Source organism: Lates calcarifer, linkage group LG2, assembly GCF_001640805.2.
Source record: "Lates calcarifer isolate ASB-BC8 linkage group LG2, TLL_Latcal_v3, whole genome shotgun sequence".
NCBI classification, from domain to species: Eukaryota; Metazoa; Chordata; class Actinopteri; family Centropomidae; genus Lates; species Lates calcarifer.
This window is the reverse complement of record NC_066834.1, coordinates 18,584,257-18,605,502: the sequence shown is the minus strand read 5'-3', so window position 1 is coordinate 18,605,502 and position 21,246 is coordinate 18,584,257. Positions and strand designations below refer to the sequence as shown.

The window sequence follows — 21,246 nt, the reverse complement described above, 5'->3', positions numbered from 1 at the left end:
CTCAGGAGTGGGTTGCACCAAGAGTTCTTATGTTTGAATTTAAGCTAGTTAAAATGTTAGCATTTGCTAAATGGAGATTTATGCATCACTTAAATAAAACTATGTACAGCTACTGGTATGTAAGGACTAGTTGCAATAAATATTTACACACACCAGCTGCCAGATGTAACTGTTGAGTGGTTAACTGAACCAACTGACGGGACAGGGAATTTGTTTGTATTAGCTTAAAAGGTGATTTATGAAGGTTTTTGCTATTGCTAGCCAACCTTAGCATTAACTGCAGTTTACTTGCCAAGAGCCTGAGCCATTGTTATATTTACAAGACAAGAGGTCATGCTCTCTTTTTGGACTGAGGGCAGACTGGACACTACAGTGACTCACTATCGCAAAGTGGTATTATGAGATGGGGTAGTCCAGGGCTAACCGGTTATCATGCTAACTTCAGTGGAAGAAAAGACATGATAGAAGCAAAACAAGAGTTAACAATGGCATTGCTTTCCACCATTGGAGAAAGCTCTTAGTGAGTCAAGGAATGACGTTTGCTGCTGAACTCGCAATGTTTCTTCTAGACTGGTAAGTAAACAGCTGTTATTGCTAACGTTGGCTATGCAGGGATAGCAAAACTTACATGTAGCATCTTTTTTAAACCAAAAAAACAAACAATAGTGAATGAATAAAACAAACTCTTGCCTACAATTATTAAAGGTTGTTGCAAATCACTACTTTGGAAGGACACAAACATGGTAATGGATTTACAAACATCTGGTGCAACCCAATTAAAGGTGACGCTGCTAGCATGTATAATCATTAAAGGACACTTGAGCCTCACTGTAGGAGGTATAAATACACATTAGTACTGATTACTAAATTACCAGCAGCTGTGAGTACAGCACTGGATCAGCCAGTGTTACCTCCCAGTACACACAAAGAAACCACACAGTTAAACATATAGAGACTTGGTGCTGCAATGCCAGTACACTCACGACAAATGGAAATCTGTTGGTCTACTGATAGACCTCTCCCTGACAGAGGTTTTTACTTGTCATTTCATAAAAAGTGCAGGTGTAACTGATAACATTAATGATGGTTCCATTCCATAATGTCAGTGAGCCAGCATGCACAATAGCAGGGCCCTGGCACTGCAGCACCTGAACTGAATGCAGCCGTTTTTAATCTCATTTGTTACACCTGTGTTTGACGAGTCAAACTGTCTGCTGTGAGAATGGTGTGTGTTCGTGCCAGATTAAAGAGTTTGCGAGCCTTGATGAGAGGAGATGTGACCGGAGGAGAAGCAGTAGTTAATCAGCGACACGTGGACCAAAAGACAGTGGGAAAAAAAACAGTGAATAAATTGGCATTATTTAAAAGTGGTATATATATATATATATATATATATATATATATATATATATATATATATATATATAGTGTTTATTTTGTGTTTGTTTTGCCTTATGATGACAAACTAGATTCATTCTCATTTTATTTCTCAGTAAAAAAAATCAATACAAGTAGAGCCAGAGAGCAATGGAAGGGATAGGCCCAACACACCACTTCTTCTAAGGAGATAAAGTTGGGTTTAGTGTGCACAAGGCAGGATCTTCTGTTGCCTCTGGCTGTGTGTGGCTGTTAGATTCTGGTAATACAGCTCAGGATGCTGTCCCTCAGGATCAGGGCTGGTTTTGCCACTGTGGGCGTAAGCTGGGCTTTTTCTCAGTTGCTCTTCTTGAGGTACCAAAAATTTCTGATGCAGTACGGCAGACCAATCTCAGCACGCTTTTAGGTGGAATTTCAAACCTCTAGAGTTCATTAATATTTTCATACTGTTTTTCTTGCTTCGTCAAGACAATGTGTAATCATATATATTTGATAAACTATGTCCAGATTTGCCTATAGTTATGCACTGTGTGCAGTTGTAGCACTGTGAAAAGACACATAAACACATCATGCCTGTTTAGAGCTTGCCAGTGCTTCTCTACCTATAGCATTTAAGTTATTACAGAACACATAAATAGCATGACTTTCTCCTTGGAGTGACCTTGAACTGAGAGCTACTTAGAGGTGATTTAAATTGACAGCTGGAATTTGGCAGAGGTGCATCAAAAAGTGTCTTCAAACAAGGCTACAGGGTTTCCCAAAGCAATTTATTTAGCACCTCCACAACAATTAAATTACATTTACACACTTTTATGATACATGAATACATTAAACTTAGGTGATAACAAGCAGAGGTACAAGCCAAGACCATAGATTATTGTCTCTAAACTGCAGATTTATTTATTACAGATTTTCTCCAATTCAGCTCAGCAGGTGATGTCCAGTGATTGATCACATTGTATTTACAGTTTGTGGTCATTAAAAGGGCAGTTCCAGTTTTGGAGAGAAAAGAAATCCCCTTTGAGTTTTTGGGGAAAATAGAAGCAAATGCCTCAGTCTGCCATAGTCAGGTGGTAATGAGAAATCAATGATGATTTCTCATTGATCAAGTAGTTTGATAATCAGTGGCTGGATATTGTATCTTTTAGCCAACACAGTCTGCATCAAGTTGTAGTTAGTTCTAGATATGTAACAGTTGCACTTATATCTGTACCTTAGCTTTGTGTTGTTAACATCAATAAGTGTGATCAGACAGAGAGTTCATTTTAAGGAGATCTCTGTCTCATCATCAGGTGTCACAGTGTAGTTCACACCACACCATGTTGCACTTTGACAGGCTGTGATATTGTGTGTTTGTAATGTTCAGCAGATACTTGTTCTTCCCCTGAAATCCCACACCGGCTTCACCTACAAATCCTGGATCATGTGGTGTTTAAAAAGTTCTGTTACTCACTGCAGCTATCACTCACAGGGAAGCCCAGAGCTCTAAAATGTGTGGAAGTGAATCAAAAGCATTGGCACCAAGTCTGTGCTTGCTAGAAGCACCTAGTATGAAGATGCCATTGCCCTGTCATAGGCACACAACCTGTGCCCAGAGTTGTTTCAGTCTAGAAAATGTTACATTTCTTTTTTCCTTTCGTATTTCCCAAAAATATGGTGTGAATATACAGTTGGGTTAAATTAAGGGAAGAACCAGAGAAGTTAGTGGAGAAACAAGGGGGCAACACTTTGGGGCATCAGGGGTTAAGGAAGGTTGGATGGGTTTGAAAATGATGCCCGTCATATGTTATGACCTTTGTAGTCATCAACCCAACTAAGCACCTGTGGAAGATTTTAGGCCACCACCATCGTTACATCCCTCCAATAGAGTTCAGAGACCTGTACAATCAATGCAAAGGCACATTGAAGCTGTTCTGGTGGGTCATAGTGGCCCAACACCTTGCTAAGACATGCCGGTTTTTCCTTTAATTTCACCCGTCTGTACCTCTTACACTGCAGAGAACCTTTTTATGCTGACTGATGTATATAATACTTAAGTCATAGTATCCGTAATACATATTAAATAATGTCAAACTGATATAAATTTCAGAAGGGCTATGAACAGTAGGGAAGAAAAATAACATTTATTGAGACAGACAAATCACAGCTTTGGGTCAGGATTGAGCTCAGACAGTGGATTTACTTAAGACTTAGATGTAAATTACAGCTTACAGCCAAGAGTGAGCAGTCATATTTTTGTGCCATGTTATTTTGTTCTTTATATTAAACAGAGTAAAAGGAAAGGTAACTTCCTCTAAACCAGGCATGGACTGAGGAGTTGTTAATGCGTCCTGTGTGAAAGCGTCTGTTCTGGTCTAGGTGAACCGTTTTCTCACATGAATACACTTCTAGCAGATATGACACAGCCCAATGGTCTGTCCTGATGAAGACAGGGCAGCATGGGTGTGTGTGTGTGTGTGTGTGTGTGTGTGTGAGCGAGCTCCCTTGTTGGTTTGTGTGTGTATTAGATGCTGTGGTTGTATGGTTGGTGGGTATTCATTAGGCTGCGTGTGTGTGTGTGTTTGTGTGTTTTTAGAAAATAACAGAAGACAATAAACAGAGCTTAGTGTGCAACAGGTGTAGCTGTCAGTTGGAACTGATTTGCTGCTATCGGCGAGCACAGCGTTGCCTCCAGCATCAGCTGCACTGAAGCCCCATAGATTTACAGAGAAAAGCTTCCGCCAGATTGCAGTATGTCGAAAACGGAGCGTTGAACATTGGGCTTGTTTAATTGTTGTGTTGGGTGGCGGCTGGAAGCGCTTGTCCAATTCTAGCAGGGAACAAAGCCAACATTGTTATCGCCGGCACCCAGACCTGCCTGCCAATATACCTGCTTTCTCTCAGTTTCGGTGAGGAAAAGGGGTGGAGAGGGGTGAGGTTGGGGTGACAATGACAAATCAAACCAGTTACATTTTTCCTCCTTTCTCTTTCTTTGTTGTTTTGTTGCAAAGTCGCCCCCAGCTCAGTTGTAGGCAGCGGTATTAAGCTTACGCTGCCGCTCTGATAGGGGACTTGTTTTCCGTTATCAAGGAAAGAATACCAGGGAAAAGTTTACCTCCATCTCTCATAGTTCATCGCTCCATCTTCTCTCCCCTCCTCCTCTTGCACTCCCTCACCTCTCTATGGTTTCTTATTTATGTGCCAATGTGGCCACACTCCATTGACTCACCCTGCTTCCTGATAATACTAGAGGCAGAAGGCACTATCGCTCTGCCGTCTGGCTCGCACCGATTAAGGAATGGAGAAAAAAAAGTTTTTTTCATTTTATACTCATTATGTCTTTATTGCAAAAACATATGGTTATCTGAGCTGTCTTTTTCTTCTCTTTACTTATAAAGTTTCAGACGTCTAACCATCAGCAGAACATTTTCTTGACATGTACATTTTAACAGTCATGTAATTTGTTTCAGGAAAGACAATAAAAACAACAACAAAATAAAGATATGACACTGTAGTAATAGACAAATATGAGAGTAATACTGATCCTCTCCTCTTATCTCACTTTTGAAAAAAAAACAAATAAGTAAATTTCCCAAAATGATGAATTATTCCTTTAAAAAGATTTATTTTTTCACCATGGAAGTTGAGTCAGCTGTCACTCCTCTGTCAGCATTTTGTGGGTTTTTGTGGTCAGAGCATTTGTTTTTCATTAAACCATAACTCATGTCACAGATGTTATATTGTAGGAAACATTATGTCAGCATCAGCAGAAGTAGACAGAGAAGTTTTTGTGAATTACAGTTTGTGTGTTTCTACACTCTCCTGTAGCATCTGCTGTTGGCTACACAAATATCATCTTACACTTTCTCTTTCCTCCTTTTTTCTCTTTTCAATCTCTCTCGTCATATTTTTTTTTCTTTCTCATCATCTTTTCTCATTTTCTCCACCCTGTCAGTGCAGTGAAATGGTCCATTGTAAAAGAGCAGACTGTGTGCGTCTGAGACATTAGCTGCTGATTTAGTGGGACATTAGCTTGATGGATAGCAAGGCAGAAAACTCCCAACAACAGTTGATTTGCATCCAGAGAAACTTGCAGTCTGAAAATGAACAACGTTCAGCATTCTTATCGTTTATGTTCTGCATCTAATGATGACTTCCACTGGCACCGTATCACAGAAGATGAGTCCCTCGCAGTTCCAAATTGAGCGGTATCAGAGCACCTCAACTCCTTATCCTGGGATTTTAGGGAAAAACAGACAAACAGTTTACTTAACTTTTTGACCCGACATATTGTGAAGACAGGAAAGTACAGGTGCAACCCTTGATAATCGCCAAAGGTCCTACACACTATGATTACAGATATGACTTTTAGGGCAGATAATTAATTTACTGGCCGCAGATCCTTCATGTACTTTTGGTTAACAAGGCAGACATTACATTGAGATGGATCTGTTTCCGGTGTGATGACCAACACATCTTCCAGCCTGTGCAGCCACTAATGTAGCCACAGTCAAAATTAGCCTATACCCAATGGCACTGTCCTATTATTGCTTAACATATGAGAGCAATCCACATGAATCAGGAGGGGATTTCTCTTTATGTGTGTGTTTGTGTGTGTGTGTTTACTCTATGCTGAGACCAAGTGTCCTTACAAGGGCATGAAAATCAGTACGTATATTTGTCTTTGCACATGGGCTGCTTTACATTCAGGGTTCATCTTTTTAAATACAGTTACTTTATTATATAATATAAGTCCAGGGTTACATATAGTGTGAGTCAGTTGAATGTCCTGAGACCAGTAATACAAATGTGTGCGTACATGTGTGCATACATGTGTGTGCACTTCATTAGTGCGATACTTGGAGGTGGACTGACTGAGAGGCTTATTAATATTCTGCCTAATTCATCCCATCAACCTCTTTATCTCACTTCCAGGGCGACTGTCGCCTTCAATTGATCAATACACACACAAACATGCAGACGTACTCACATACACAAGGAGATTGACATTCCCACCCTGTCTCTCTCTTACTTTGACTCTTTTTCACACGCGTGTTCATTCTTATTTCTGTCTTACATACACGTCTTCTGTATCTGTCTCTCCCCCATCTCTGTCTCCTTCCATCTCTCTCTCTCTCCTTATCCCTGTCTCTCTTTTGCTTTGTAACAAACAACAGTGCAGAATGGATGTTCCCTTCATTTGCACTGGCATAATGTTCCAATGAAAAATGAAGTGATCCCTCCAGACAGATTAGTCATCAGTGAGGGGACCTCTGCAGGAGAGGAGAATATATGTGTGTGTGTGTGTGTGTGTGTGTGCGTGTGTGTGTGTGTGTGTGTGTGTGTGTGTGTGTGTGTGTGTGTGTATGTTTGTGCATGTGTGTGTGAAATAGATAAATTACTTTCCCGGAGGCCTTCTGTTTGAGTATGTAATATTTCAACATATATTATTGGAGGGCTACGATCTGTTCGCATTAAGAGCTTTCATCTGTTGTTCTGTCCTCAGTAACGAATGCCGAGTATGAACTTTAGTGAACTTGAACCATCTTAGTTTATCCTCACTCGTCCATTTAGCACAGTCAGATTGTCGTAGTCACAACCCCAGCTGAAAAATGTCTCCCTTGTTTCCACAGAAATGACCGTTGTCATTATCTAATGTAGACACCAAAATAATTAATAACTGTTGGTACTCTCTCTTCACACTAGCTGGTGCTGGCACAGTACTGTAGGGAGAGAAACTTATTTTTCTGTTCCACCCTTATCCCAGTAATAATCGATCTGGTGACCTTTTAGGTCAAAAGGACCTAAATAAATCTGTTTTCATCTCTCAGCTTGTGATTGTCTGTTTAATTGACAGACATTCACACTGTGAGGAAAAGCTGTTCTCCATCTCTGAGGGGGGAAAAAGTCAGGACCATCACCCTCTATCTACAGTTAAAATAACTAAGCCCTCCAAAATGAATGTCTAAACAAGATGTAAGGCTCAACAGGAGTAAATGTACATGCAGGTAATATTTACATTTAAGTTTTAGTCAAGTATGAGTCATAGTATCATTTCTTATTAATAACCCATTGGTATATTTAGTTTTTCATCAGTTATGAGATGGGTTGAATGTCGGGTTAAAGTTTATGTTTGAGGCGGAAGCATGCACCACATGAGGAAGTTTCCTTGGGCGATTTCTTCATTTCCACTCTGCTGGTGAAGAAGTAGACAAACACTGCAGGTCATTCAATGTTATATTTTCTAACCATTTTAAATATGTGTACGTGAAGGAATTTTTCTTAGTTTTTTAGGTAGTATTAGACAGTTTCCACATATGGGCTCTAAAAGCAAGTTCATTGTCTGTCTCTGGGATAGCCATAACGATACATTTCCAACCCCCATTGATAGTTGCCATAGTAATCAAGACTGGTTGCATGGACACCTATGGACAGGTCTGAAAACATCTTCCATCAACTCACAAGATTTCCGTCATCGTGTAAAACTGGTTAAGTCTCTTAGAGGGAGATTAGAGGTCAAGCTCAGCTACATCAAGACCTCTAGAGCTGGAATAGAGTCTGTGTTTCTTCCCCAAGTTGCTTTAACAGAATAGAAATAGAATATTTGATCTTACTCCACTGTGTTGGACTGTTTGACAACTGAAAATGATGCCTGTATCTACTTACTGTCATGTGAGTCAAAGTGAAGTCTGGAACTGGTGGTGAAGTGCCAGTGTCTTGCAAAACACTGACATGTCAGCTTGTGTAGCACAATCCAAGTGTTTCAAAACTAAACAATTACAACTTGAGTCCAAGTAATATTCCTTCAGGAATTATCACTTTTCTTCACTGTTTACACCATTTACACTTTCCATGTCACACTTAACACTTTGAATGGTATTTGAATAGGTATCCATCTGTTGTCACACTCCATCTGTTTTCACACCCTCACACAGTGCATGTTGTAAATGTCTATAGAACACAAACTGAAAAAAAGCTCCGCTCTAACTGACTTTATTACATTAACTTTTGCTTACTTTGATCAAAGAAGTAAATTTTTTTGCCAAATTTCTACGCTCAGCCCTTCACTAAATTGAGCCGAACATAATTAGATTTGATTTAATTTAATTTACTTGAACCTGAATATTCATAAGAGGAACTCAGAGGAAAGGATGGGGCAGTGGAAACAGCTGCACAGCCTAAGGGAGGTCACAGGTCAGGCAGTGCCAGCAGAAGAAGAGAGCTGTATCCCTGCTGGAGGAGCTGGATAAATGTTATGTTTTCACACTTCACAAGTGCAGACTACCCTGGTAAAAACAGACCAGAAGCAGAGAGAGTACATGCTGGTTTTCAGATGCTGCATGACTCTGGCACTGCTTCTGTGCCCAGCTGACATAGCAAAAGAAAATGAAACGCACAGCGAATCTGACACATCAGCATCTAAAAAAATGGATCAAAATGTATCTGGTAGAGGTTGACTTAGGTGTTGGTGATTGGAGTGATGCTGCCTCTGAGTAGGAGTGAGAATAAACAAACTGTGGTCATGTGGCGTGTTGTGGGCCATGAAAGTGCGTATCCTCTAAAAACAACCAGAAACAAGTACTGGTGTAAATGTCAGGCTTTTTGGACTTGTTTGGGATTGTTTGCTTTCTTCTAAAATAATATGTTTAGAGCCACTTCAGGTATTTTGAAAAAGGCTGATGGAGTAGTGCTAGTTGGTTTGTGTGCTACAGATGCTTTCTTCACTGCTTTTTCAACTCTTATGGGTGCCATTACCATTTTTGCAAGAACTGTTGAGTCACAACTTCCTCTCTCTCTCTCTCTGTCTCTCTCTCTTTTTCTTTCCATTTAGTCAAGACAACCATTCTGAGCTACCAGAGTCCCACCACAGGCCTTTTTCCGGTCAAAACATGCTCCACGTGCAAAGAGGCCAAGGTTCGGGACTCCCTGTACTGTGCTGCTAGTGCCTGGGCCCTGGCTATGGCTTACAGGTTAGTGACATGCGCATGACATTGACACACATGCATAATAAACTGTAAACTGTGCAAGATTTGTTTCATATGCACAGAAACAAATGTACCTTTACCTCCAATATGTGTGGTATTATATTTGTGTTAATTAATTAATTAAGTAATTAATTAAGTTAATATTGCATGATAGACTAACTGATATGTACAGATAAAGACAAACACAAGAGTCTCATTTCTAGCCAGCAACCATCATTTTTGCTGGCTAAAATGGCAACTGCAGCTAGCGGATTTTACTAGCTGTTGCTAGCATTAGCTTCTGCATAATGTTGTGTGAAGAGACTGAGGTTAAAGCTGCATACCCCCGACAGAAAGTTTTTAGGATGAAGACTAAACCAGTGGGTTTGGTGAACACAGTGCTTGGATAACAATTTTGTCTTTTTTCGGACTGAGTCATAGACGACATATGAAATCATCAAAATTCAATTACTGTTAATGATTTATGCTTAATAAAATGGTTAATTTTGGTGTATCTGCACCAGAGATTTGTCACACTAGTTGTGAGAGAAACTGTAATAATGTGCAAAAAGACAAGGATATATTCCATTTTTCCATCATCACAACAAAAGTGAAACACAAAAATGGTCACGTAGACCACTTATAGAGCATTCATAGCGCATTATGTGCAAAACAGACTGGAGAAACCGGAGCTACATCTGCTTACAATTACTGTTTACACTGTGTTCCTCCTTTTCATTTTAATCTGCATCTATGATTTGAGATCTTCACCTTTATTTTACTTAATAACTTTATTGGTTCAAGGAGAACACATTAATATTTCACTGAGAGCAGTCAAAAGGCCTGAAACTCCTATAACAACTGTCTGTGGTCCTGATGCATTCGCCAGTGATTAGTTTCTAGGAAAAAGAGCACTTCCACAAAATGAGCCTCTAATAGGACAGAGGAGGGGGGGTGAGGGGTGAGAAAGATGGAGAGACAGAGGGAGAATGGAGGGATGGAGCTAGAGTGGAAAAGGGAGGATATGGAGAGAGAGAGACTGAAAGAGAAGATATGGAGAGGGAGTTGGAGGATAAGGTGGGCAGAGGAGAGATCAAGCGAATGGAGAGATAAGAGAGGGAGAAGAAATGAGATCGGGGGAAGACAGGGAAAGAGAAGGGTAAAAATAGAGCATACTGCAGTGATGTGACCAGCGGCAGATCCCAGTCATCAGTCATGGCTGCCTCCTATTAGAATTGTCACTGGGATTTAATTAAGATTATTCTCATCTGACAGGCTTGGCTAGTGCCATTACTTACTTCACGCCCAGCTGCTGTGCATGTGTTTGAGTGTGTGTATGAGAGTCAATGACTACAGTTGGATTGGATTTGCCACCAACTTCTTTTCTAAATACACATGATAAGTCTTATCCATTACCTTGTCCAGTCACATTTTATTCTTTATTTTATTTGTTATGATTTTTTGATGGGGGCTGGGCTGTTGTCTAACCTTTCTGACACGCATTGTAATTTTGTGATTAATTAAAATTGAATTAAAAGTGCTGGGTATGTTACTGCATATTACAATATTAGATACTTGTATTCTGGTAACAGGATGTGGGTAGATGAAAAGCTGTCTGCTGTGCCCTCTGCCTGCAATCACTTTTGATGTGGAGGGTCACATCTAAAAGACAGTGTGATTAATGCTCCGGGTACCACTGAAATTTAAACAAGTTTCACCTCAGTGGCTTGGCTTTCCTCTGTCGATACCCAAAGTCATTATTAGGATGACCTTTGTCATGCATTTGAGATCTGCTGGCCCCTCCAGGAATGTGCTGACCGCCACTGCAACCATAATTGATTGACTTCTGAGTGATGTTACTAAGATTACACTCTTAAAAACCACGCAGTAACTCTTGTCCACAAGTGATTTTACTGTGATGCATTTTTGCTCAGAAGTTGGGATGATACACATGCAAGCATAATGTTTGGACAGTCTATTTTGTGATAAAACTGTTGCTACCTCAACAGTCCCTGATATCAGCAGTACCTAAGCTCAGTTTGTCTGCACCAAGAGGAAAAAAGATACAGTTGCTTTTTAATGCTAATTCATTGGGCAGGTCAGCTGACTGTACTGGACAGTCAACACCATGTAGATCCATGCGACAAAATCAAATTCCTGACAGAGACTGACAGATTATTTCAAGCTTTATTGTACATTTATTAATTTTATATGATGGACACATATAACCCATGAAAAAATAAGAGAAATGTTATTTCAGACTGGTCCGAATGGAAACTTCCTTTTTAGGTGCTGTCAGGTCCACTTGTTTGGTTCACACCACAGTTCAACAGAAAGCTTTGACACTAGTCCAGACAAACCTGACCAAACAGTCAAATGCACTTGACTTTGTTTCAGGCCTCTAATACTAAAGCATCACTCATGCACATAGGGACTTGTTTTGTTATCATAAAGCCCGGTAGGGTTACTACTCTTTGCCTTGTTTGCTTTGTTAAGAACGTAACAAGTAGAAAAAAAGGACCAAAACTACAACAATAAAACCCAAACAGTAACTGATATCTTGCAGGACTAATTTTGAGAATTAGTGTGTGTCCTTCGTGTCACGTGTTTTCCCTCTTTTCCACATTGACCAGGCGCATTGATGATGACATGGGGCGAACCCATGAATTGGAGCATTCTGCCATCAAGTGCATGAGAGGGATCCTCTACTGCTACATGAGACAGGCTGATAAGGTGAGTTTTTAGTCAGCCTCCACTCAGGTCCTGCTTTCATGCTGCATGTTTGCATAAAAGCACCCCGCAATTACACACTGTATTACAGATCAAAGGTGTATTCCTGAGCTGCTATTCATCAAAGCCTCTCAGAGCTGGAGCACTGGACAGATCTGGTTCCTCTTTCATATCATAACAAATGACAATGGGAGCTGGCTGCTTTAGTCCTAAGTGCTTAATAACCAGCAATCTGTTAATTGCCAAAGACTTTTGCTCCGAAGGGGAAATTTCATGCCACGTCTGCAGGAAACCTGACGCATGTGCATGAGTGGGCTGTGAATGAAAAATGACAAAATACACCATTTTGTGTACCCAAAGCACAACCAGATGTCAATTGTATACTGTTTTTGTATTCCTCATGAACAACATCTTTTAATAGAGCAGTCTGTTGTACCACTGTGTACGTGCATGTGTACAGTGTGTGCCTTTGAGAGCCATTCTGTTTCATCTTGCTTCGACCTTGACGACCTAATTTAGGGGAGAGCTTTTCTGTGTCTTAATTACAAAGCTGCGTTTACACAGTTAATTACACAGAGCAGCGTTTGTTACGGCCCCGTCTCCAACACTTACGGAGAACATGGCATTTTTAATGGAGACGTGACACGGGGCCACTGCTGGGCAAATATCACAGAGACAAATGCAGCAGCTGGTCCCCACTGCCAACCTACATTATGGTGTATAAGAAACCAAGGTACTCTCCTTTAGAATTACTGAATTTTACTGAAAGATTGTGAATAGTGTGAGTCAGTTTGTTAGCTGGTAGGGCTGATTTTTATTCAGTTACTTCCACTGCTGACAGAAAGCTACAGAATGCAAAAGTATAAAATAATCTCAGGCAGCAAACCTGTCTCCTAGAAATTACACTGCGATACAACTAAACTGCAACAACAAATATGTTTTGTAGGAAATGTAATTCCAGCCAACAACAGACAACATATTTGTTTTCTGCCACAATATCTGATCTTGCTGTACAATATCCATTTGTAGTGACTACAGCATTATTAAACTTTTTTTATGGTTATGTTTAGGTACCCACAGCAGGTTATGGTCTGGTTTGATACAGAAGATGATCACAGGGACTTCAGACACAAAGTATTTATTTACATTTAACTAAGACTACAGTCTTTCCCTAGCAAGCTAACCAAAGCGCTTTTGTTGTCTAAATCTACCCACAGGCTGGGCTCTAGTTGTGAACCCTGGTCTAACAGTTGTATATTTAACATGCACATCCACTCCAACCACCTCATAGCAATTCTGCTGCCATTAATAAATGTAGAGCTTCATTTATTCATTCATTGCCTGTGAACATAATCCAGCCAGTGACTGCATTTGCAACTAGACATATTAGCTGTTGCAGTTTAGTTGTGTATTAATGTCATTTCTGGAGGGCAGGGTTGCAGGCAGCCAAAAGGACTTAGACACTTCAGACTGAGGTTTAAATCCTGCATCCCACATAGTCAGTTTAGCATTCAGTAACACTCGGCCATAGTTCCCATGGGTCATCATACTTCCAAGTCAGTGTTGATTTTACCTAACCTAATCGAAGCAGCATTATGTTTCCAAAAAAACAAATTTCTCACAAGCTGATTGAGGAAAAATATTTTCAGCAAAGTAAAGAGCTCAATGCATAACCACCACTTGCTTTATTCAGAGAAAATGCCATTGTTGAGAATACATAAATGTCAAGACATCAAGAATAATGCTATTATGCTGTTTTGAATGTCATTTCCTTTGTTTTGATGTTAGAGTGGTAGCATTACATCAGCCTCTTGCAGGCAGATTTTCCAACTTTTGCGGTAGCTGGTTCACATGATAAACCACAGGTGTCCAACCTTCCTGTAGTGTAAAAGGTGTGGGTTGATGCCTTATTCTCGACTGCCTACTCTCTGAGTTACTGCTGTAAACTCGGCTCTGGCCCTGTTTTGTTTTTAGAAAATCAAATTTATCTCCTGTATAACCAGAAATTACAAGTAACAGCCTGCTAATTGGCTCAGTGAGATACAGGAGTTTTGTGTGGGCTGTAGATGTAAAATAAACGCATGAAGGCGAACTTGTACAGTAACCCATTGCTGTGTGGAGCAGCAGGCATTTCACTAATTTGAAGCCCATACTGGCGCATTGCAGCACTTGAAACAATAAGCAAGATCTAGGGCCTCTCAGAAAATCCTGAGAGTAGATCCACTTGACACTGTGGCTCTGCTGGAGCGAGAATCAGAGAGACCTCTGCACAAAAGTAGGTTTATAGAAACATAAACAGCCGGACCTATTATTAGATGCTGACTGAGGTAGCTCTCTTACTCTCTACCTCCCCCTCAGTCACTCACACATATGCACACACACTCATATTAGCCGCTGTGGGATGGCACAAAGTGGAGCAGTTTCAGTAAAAGTGGGACAGAGGGTCTCCACTATGACCTGACTAGGAGAGAAAAAGAGAGAGAGAGGGACAAAAAAATGGGCAGGGGTAGAGTGCCAGAGGAAAGAAGAAGAGGAGAAAAGGGGAGTCTGAGAGAAGAGATCAAGACACAGAGAGCAAGGGGGACAATAAAGAAAAAGGAGGGTGAATAATAGGAAGTATGGGGGGAAAGAGGGATAGAAGTGAGGAGAGAGGGAGGGTGGGAGGTAGAAAGAAAAATGAAGACAGCGATTGGGGGCTTGACGATGGAGAGAGCAGCAAGGGAGGTGGGGAGAAGAGAAACAAACGAGGTAAAAATGGGACAAAGGGCCAATTATTTATAACTCTGCGCGACGGGGCTGGCGGACTAGCCGTGATTTGGTGTGCAGTCGAGTCGATGCAACAAACACACATACACACGAAGCCACCAACAAACCACTGAACACAACTAACATGTTGTGCAGGGTTTTTTATGTGTTTGTTATAAACCAAGTCATATCGGTTGCCCTAAATCTGACCCTTATCTTCTTCACAGCATACTATGTTATATTGTAGAGTGTATCTGCCTAGGTTATTGTTCAGGGCAGACATGTTACTGACTGCTCCAGTTTATTTTATGTGAGAAACAACATATTATGTACAATGTGTGTCACTGGAGGGGTAGTGGAGTCCACGAACAGTCATTGAGGCCATGAACAGTTACAGTTCCACCGGAATCACTCGTGCCAAAGGTGGATATAGTTGTGGATGAAGTTGAAGCATTGAGAGTAGCTGAAGTAGCTCTTCAAGCAGAGGTATTGAAAACAGTTTTAATCGGAGGAGAAATTTAAGCACCGAAAGCACATGGGGGTCAGTAACATGCAAGAGCTAAAAAAAAAATTAAAAAAAATGTTTAAGTGGCAGCTTAAACAGAAAATTTAAGCACCAAAAGACGTTTTGGTGCGACGAAGTGTCGGTTGAAATAAAGTAGTGACTGGAGTCAGGGAGGAGGTGCCCTCAATAACTAACAAACACAATAGTCAGTGGCACATAACAGATGTTACAGCAGAGATTCATTATCATACACAAGTTTTCTGAGTATGCATTTTTGAATGTGTTAAAGGCTGCTGCTGTGCTGTGTCCTTGAAATGAATTGACAGTAAATGCCCTCTGTCTCTCCTTCTCTTTCACTGCTCACCGCTCATCTTTGACCTCTCTCTCTCATCCTTTCCTCTCTGTGCCTGTGTATCTCTTTCACCAGGTGGAGCAGTTTAAACAGGATCCCAGCCCCTCGAAGTGTCTGCACTCGGTGTTTAATGTAGACACTGGTGACGAGGTTTACTCCTACAGCGACTACCACCACCTGCAGGTCAGCCAGCGAGCAGAGCAGACAAGTGAAGAAATGAGGCAACCCTCAATGAAATAATAAAATTAACTTTTAACATATGTTTGTTTACACAATATGCATGTGTGTGTGTGTTTTTGATATATTCATTACTAGCTGTCCATCTCAATAAAATATCCAGATGGAGTGATCATATGTACAAAGATTAGAAGCTTCTCAAGGCCAAAGACACAGGTTTTACTGCTTATGTAAAGACACCTCATTACTCTGGTTTTATCTGTGGTTTTATATGTGGTTATATACTGATGTAACAACATTAGGAACAATGTCACTGACTGTGGTCAGGGAAGAAACTCTATGAGAAGTGAACCTCACTAAAGATGAATGTGCACCAGGATTAACAAATTAGCTAATCAATATCTCAGTGACAGGTTTTGTTTTCGAGTGTCTCGGGTACAGTTGCATGCACAGTTGGAAAATTGACTTGTCCTCAGAGGAGGATGTGCATTAAATTGGCAGTAAAGACTTATTCTTCTGTCACTGGTATGGACAGAGGTCAATTTGGTGTGTAATGTCTGGATGGAGACTTCATATCTAGTGAAGGGTGGCCCATACATCAGCAGAGCTGGATAGAAAATCAAAATAAAACCACAAGGTTACTTGCCTGTGACAAAGAAAAGCTAAAAAATCATCAAAGCTGTGCAGAGGTTAAGCACTTACTATAAATTCATTTATTTCTTGGCTGTTATTTCTTTTCCAACTTTACCATGAAGGAAATTGCATTATTGATGTATAAAGCTCACACCTCAGCCTCTACACTGTGTAGGAAATCAAAGACAGCTGCATTGACGAATCTGGAATTATCACACTGTGTACAAATGACAGTAATTTTTTTAATGGTTGCTCACCCTCTGTCCCTCCTTCCCTCTGTCATTGCTGCAGATCGATGCCGTTTCTCTGTTTCTGCTGTACCTGGTGGAGATGATCTGCTCTGGTCTGCAGATCATTTACAACACTGATGAGGTAAACAAGGCACTGAAATGACTGCCAGGATGATTCTGGACACAAGGGGTTTATACCCTGTTCTGTTTATTGGTCTGATATTTTCTGGCCAATCCATTAGCAGCAATCAACATCCATCTTAGGTCCCAGATGGTTTAAAACAACTAATTTTCTTGTTTCCCATGTAAAATGCTACTTTTTCCTTACTGCCAATGTTAAGTATACTGTATGTATTTCAGAATACATATGTTTAGAGCTGTATCAAATGAGTGAAAACCAGTTAAATTCCATGTAACAGCTGTTGTATGGATTGTGAACTCTGCAGGACTCTGACTCTGACTTTGGTTTTAGTCGTATTTCCTCCTGCTTGACTTGACAGTGTACTGTATGTCTTTGAGTACTGAATCAAAAATGTATATACACAGCGTCGTCATAGCCTGCGATATGTCCTGAAGCAGTAAACTGCAGGAAAAAAATGTTATTGTTTAAATGCATCACTCTCAAACTCTAATTGTTCTTAAACAAATTGTGTAACCACTGAAATTCACAAATGTAAAATGATGTGATGCTACCTTCTGAGGATCCAACTAGATGCTAGAGTAGAGACCTGGGGGTTTGTAGAGCCAGTTAAATGTACCCTAAATCCCCCACAGATATTCTAGAGCCGACACAAATGCAGGATCAGGGGACAGTATCTCACTTTTATAGCCCGGCTCACATTTATATTTTTGCTGAGCCGCTCAATTGACTTTCAACAGGGAAACGTTTAGATGATTTCATTGTGGGGGGGATTAAATGTCCTCCTGGGAATCGAACCGGTAACATCTTATTTGGCAGCACACCAACTTATTCAGACTATTACTGAAAAGCCTCTTTGAATGGTTTCCTTCTGAGTTTGATGTATCTGTTCCCTGTCAGTTTCTGTCTTCTTTATGTTAGGCTCTTAATAAAACAACAAGGCGACGTAGCTGTTAAGTTTACACACTGTGCTGTTTATTGTGTGGCCCTCAGGAGCAGTTGGAACTTCATTAATTCTGTTAGTTTTTATAGTCTGCTCATTCACAGCTTTACTTACCGCCATGCAGCGGTGAAAATTGTGCCGCTGGTAAAGGAATCCATTTGTTTACTAGATTGGGCTTATCTTAAGAAAGTAAGGACATGGTAAAACATTATGCCACTAACCAATTAGTGCATGCAGTCTTCACTTTGTTTACAGAGGCCCCTGCCCCCCCCCAACTCCAACAACCTCGCATTTTTCTCCATTTCTCACTCCTGATGGCAGAAAGAAATTGACAACGTTACTTTTTTTATGAGGCCAGCCCAGTTTGTGCAGCAGCCTTAATTTGCATGTTTAAACAGTGCTTATTAGGTTGTGTAATTCAAACTGAAGCGGTCTGTAACCCCCTCCCATCCCCCCTTACCCATCCTTGTATTAACAAACATGAAATCCATTGAGCAAAAGGACTTGTGATTTGTCTTCTCGCTGAACGCTGTTTGAAATGCGTTTCATTTGTGCTAATCACATTATTACGGCATCATTTATTAGTTTGTTGTTAGCTGCCACTACTTGTGAAGTCCGTTGGCGTTCACTTGACTGAGCTGGAAGCTGCATTGCAGTATTTTTTTTTCCTCGAGGTGGTATAGAAAGGCTGCTGCTTGTCCTCTGAGAAGATGCACTATCGACCTCCTTCCAGATGCCATTTTCAGTCTCATGCAGCATGAAATGGAGCGTCTCATTAGCTTGTGTGTATCTCAGCCTGTGTTCTTTCCACATAATACAGGTGTATGCATTTTTTCACCCTCACAGTGCTGCTGGCACATGGGTAAATGCAGATGTAAAAGCACATGTAGTGTGCTTCTGCAAATGTGCCCCTGTGTGCAAACTTCCTCCAAAAAAAGCAGTGCAGCCGGGAACGTTCGTCTAGTACCGGGGAGACAGAGAGGCTCGTTTGGCCGGTGGGCAGTAACATTCATTAAGATACCATTAAGATACTAAAAAGTTCCCCTCGTTAATCACTCCACTCATAAAACCCCAAATAAGAGACCCAGCAAACACCTTTCTCTCTCTTTCCCAGCCTCATCTGCTTTACTCCCTCTTTCCCTGCCCTCCTTCGCAGACTGGCCTATTTAAGTCCTTACACAGGTTCTGTCTTTCTCTTTCACTCTCTCATCTCTCTCTTTTTCTCTCCCCTGCTTTGTCATTCTAGATTAAATCTCCCATCAGTCAAGAACACACACACACACACACACATGCGCTGCTACTTTGAGGTCTTTTTAATGATTTAAGGCCTTTAAGTCATCACACATTTTATGTCTCTCCTTTTTAGTTTTTCCTAGATGTGCCTATTGATTTTGACATGTCTCTCTCAGATACAGCGTTTTGCGGCACAACCGGTGCGGGCTTGATGATGGATACGAGAAACTCCCTAACTCTGCTAATTACAACTTTATTTTTTTTTTTTGCGATGAAATCAAGGACACTGCTGATGAGTTCTCACAGTCTGTAATGAAAGGGTGATACTCCGATAATTAAAATGTTACTATAAATGGATGTTGTGATATGTGTACGTTCAGTCTCGTCAGGGGTAGTTGACAAGGCAATGAAACTATAGCTTCACATACTGCCACAGTTTACTACTTAATTACACCTTGTCTGTGGCTGCAGGGTGAGATTGACCTTAAGCACTGATCAGCTTTCTTGTTCACTTTACCAACCTTTCTAATGAGAGGGAGGGTTACACATGTCTACCCAGATACCTAGATCAATAGCAAAGGTCATATTTTACTGTGAATGCATATATGTGCGTATGAGCAGCTGCAGCTTAAATTGTGTGACTGCATATGTGTGTATAGAAACATTTTTACTACCCTGGATATATGACCCCCTGTGTATGTGTATGTGTGTCTTTATGTGTAAGATGCTGTGTTTGTAAGCAGTTGTGTGTTGCATTCATTCCCGATGGCCATGCCTTCCTGTGTTTGATGTGTGCTTTCTATGTGCAGGTTTCCTTCATCCAGAACCTGGTGTTCTGTGTGGAGAGGGCCTACAGGGTGCCTGACTACGGCATGTGGGAGCGAGGCAGCAAATACAACAACGGCAGCACTGAGCTGCATTCCAGGTCAGTCAATAGCCCAGCAACACAAAAAAAAAGTCATAGAGAAGGCATATGTATAACATCCACAACACTTTATCAGTGTTCTCTGTATCTCTGCTGCCAGCTGTAACGTAGTTTACCATTCACCAGTGTATACTGGTGTCAATAAATGAGAAGTAAAACTCATATCACAGAGAAACTACAGGGAAAATTTGACAGAAATAAGATTTATTTTCTCCTAAGTGCTGCTGGGAAGCATGATGTAAAAATAATGCAATTAGATTCCTAGTATATCTATCTATATATATATATGTATATATATATATATATATAATATATATATATATAATATATATATAAAATAAATATATATATATATATATATATATATCATAGTAGCTTGTTTATTTTTCACACCACCACAAACCAGACAGAATTAGGGAGTTTCTTTGAACTCCCTAATTCTGTCTGCATTGTGGGTCAGTACTGATCTTGGAAAGAGAACCATCAGGAGGGCAGCACCATCTTCTTGAAATTAGCTCCAAACACTATGAATTAACCATTAAGCCATACACATGGACTGAAATGCACAAATGTAGTTGATCTAATGTGTGTTTACAGTGTCAGGCGAATGTGCTTTTTTCCCCTTGTTCCATAAACCTCCTGTTAGTCCTGCTGTTGGTTTTGCGAGGACTCTCAAAGAAAACAATTCTAACATACCAACACCTTTCTAACATCGTATCTCATCAGAAATTGGACTGTTACCTCTCACTTTCCCCTTCTTGACATGGAGTAAGTGAAAAAAGCATCTTTGCAAAAAAAAAGTAGCAGCATTTATGGGTGAAAAATGATAGAAATCTGATCTGATGAGGTGTAGTTATGTTTGGTATGTCAGTTTTAAAGCTTATTCACCGATGGAAATTTCAAATCAGCACAGTTTGGCAACTACATAACCTCTATCAGTGATAAAATAGCCCGTGTTGAATCAAAGGCAACGGATCAACAGTCTGAACTATTAACTTTTATGATGAAAAAGATGTTGGACCACATGCTAAAACACCAGCACTGTCCCCAGCCAGTGAACTCAGATTTCAGTGAGTTTTTGTTATGTGCTCTTAACTGATTTATCATCCAAGGTCGAACGGGCCTCCCTCTACTCCCTCAGTGTCTTGATAAAGATCCTCAATTTCTACCATTGCTTATCTCTGGGAAGCATGTTTTTTTTCTTCCTCCAACAATCCAAGGCTATTGGCAGCAGCTTGCCGAGATATCCTCCAGAAAAGATAAAAAATTCAATGTGGTGAAGAGGCACAGTGTGTTGTGCTTCTTGTATTTCCT

The 21,246-nt window shown here is 40.5% G+C and overlaps 1 protein-coding gene across 4 annotated transcripts in view; it reads left to right on the top strand.

The window, feature by feature from the left end:
• phkb (phosphorylase kinase, beta) overlaps positions 1 to 21,246 on the top strand; it is a 91,505-nt gene that overhangs the window by 3,627 nt on the left and 66,632 nt on the right. For all 4 annotated transcript variants that reach the window (XM_018697422.2, XM_018697423.2, XM_018697424.2 and 1 more), the window contains 5 exons: positions 9,188 to 9,326; positions 11,954 to 12,053; positions 15,728 to 15,835; positions 16,754 to 16,834; positions 19,817 to 19,932. In XM_018697422.2, the coding sequence (XP_018552938.1) occupies positions 9,188 to 9,326; positions 11,954 to 12,053; positions 15,728 to 15,835; positions 16,754 to 16,834; positions 19,817 to 19,932 (544 nt within the window). The remainder of the gene's footprint in view (positions 1 to 9,187; positions 9,327 to 11,953; positions 12,054 to 15,727; positions 15,836 to 16,753; positions 16,835 to 19,816; positions 19,933 to 21,246) is intronic.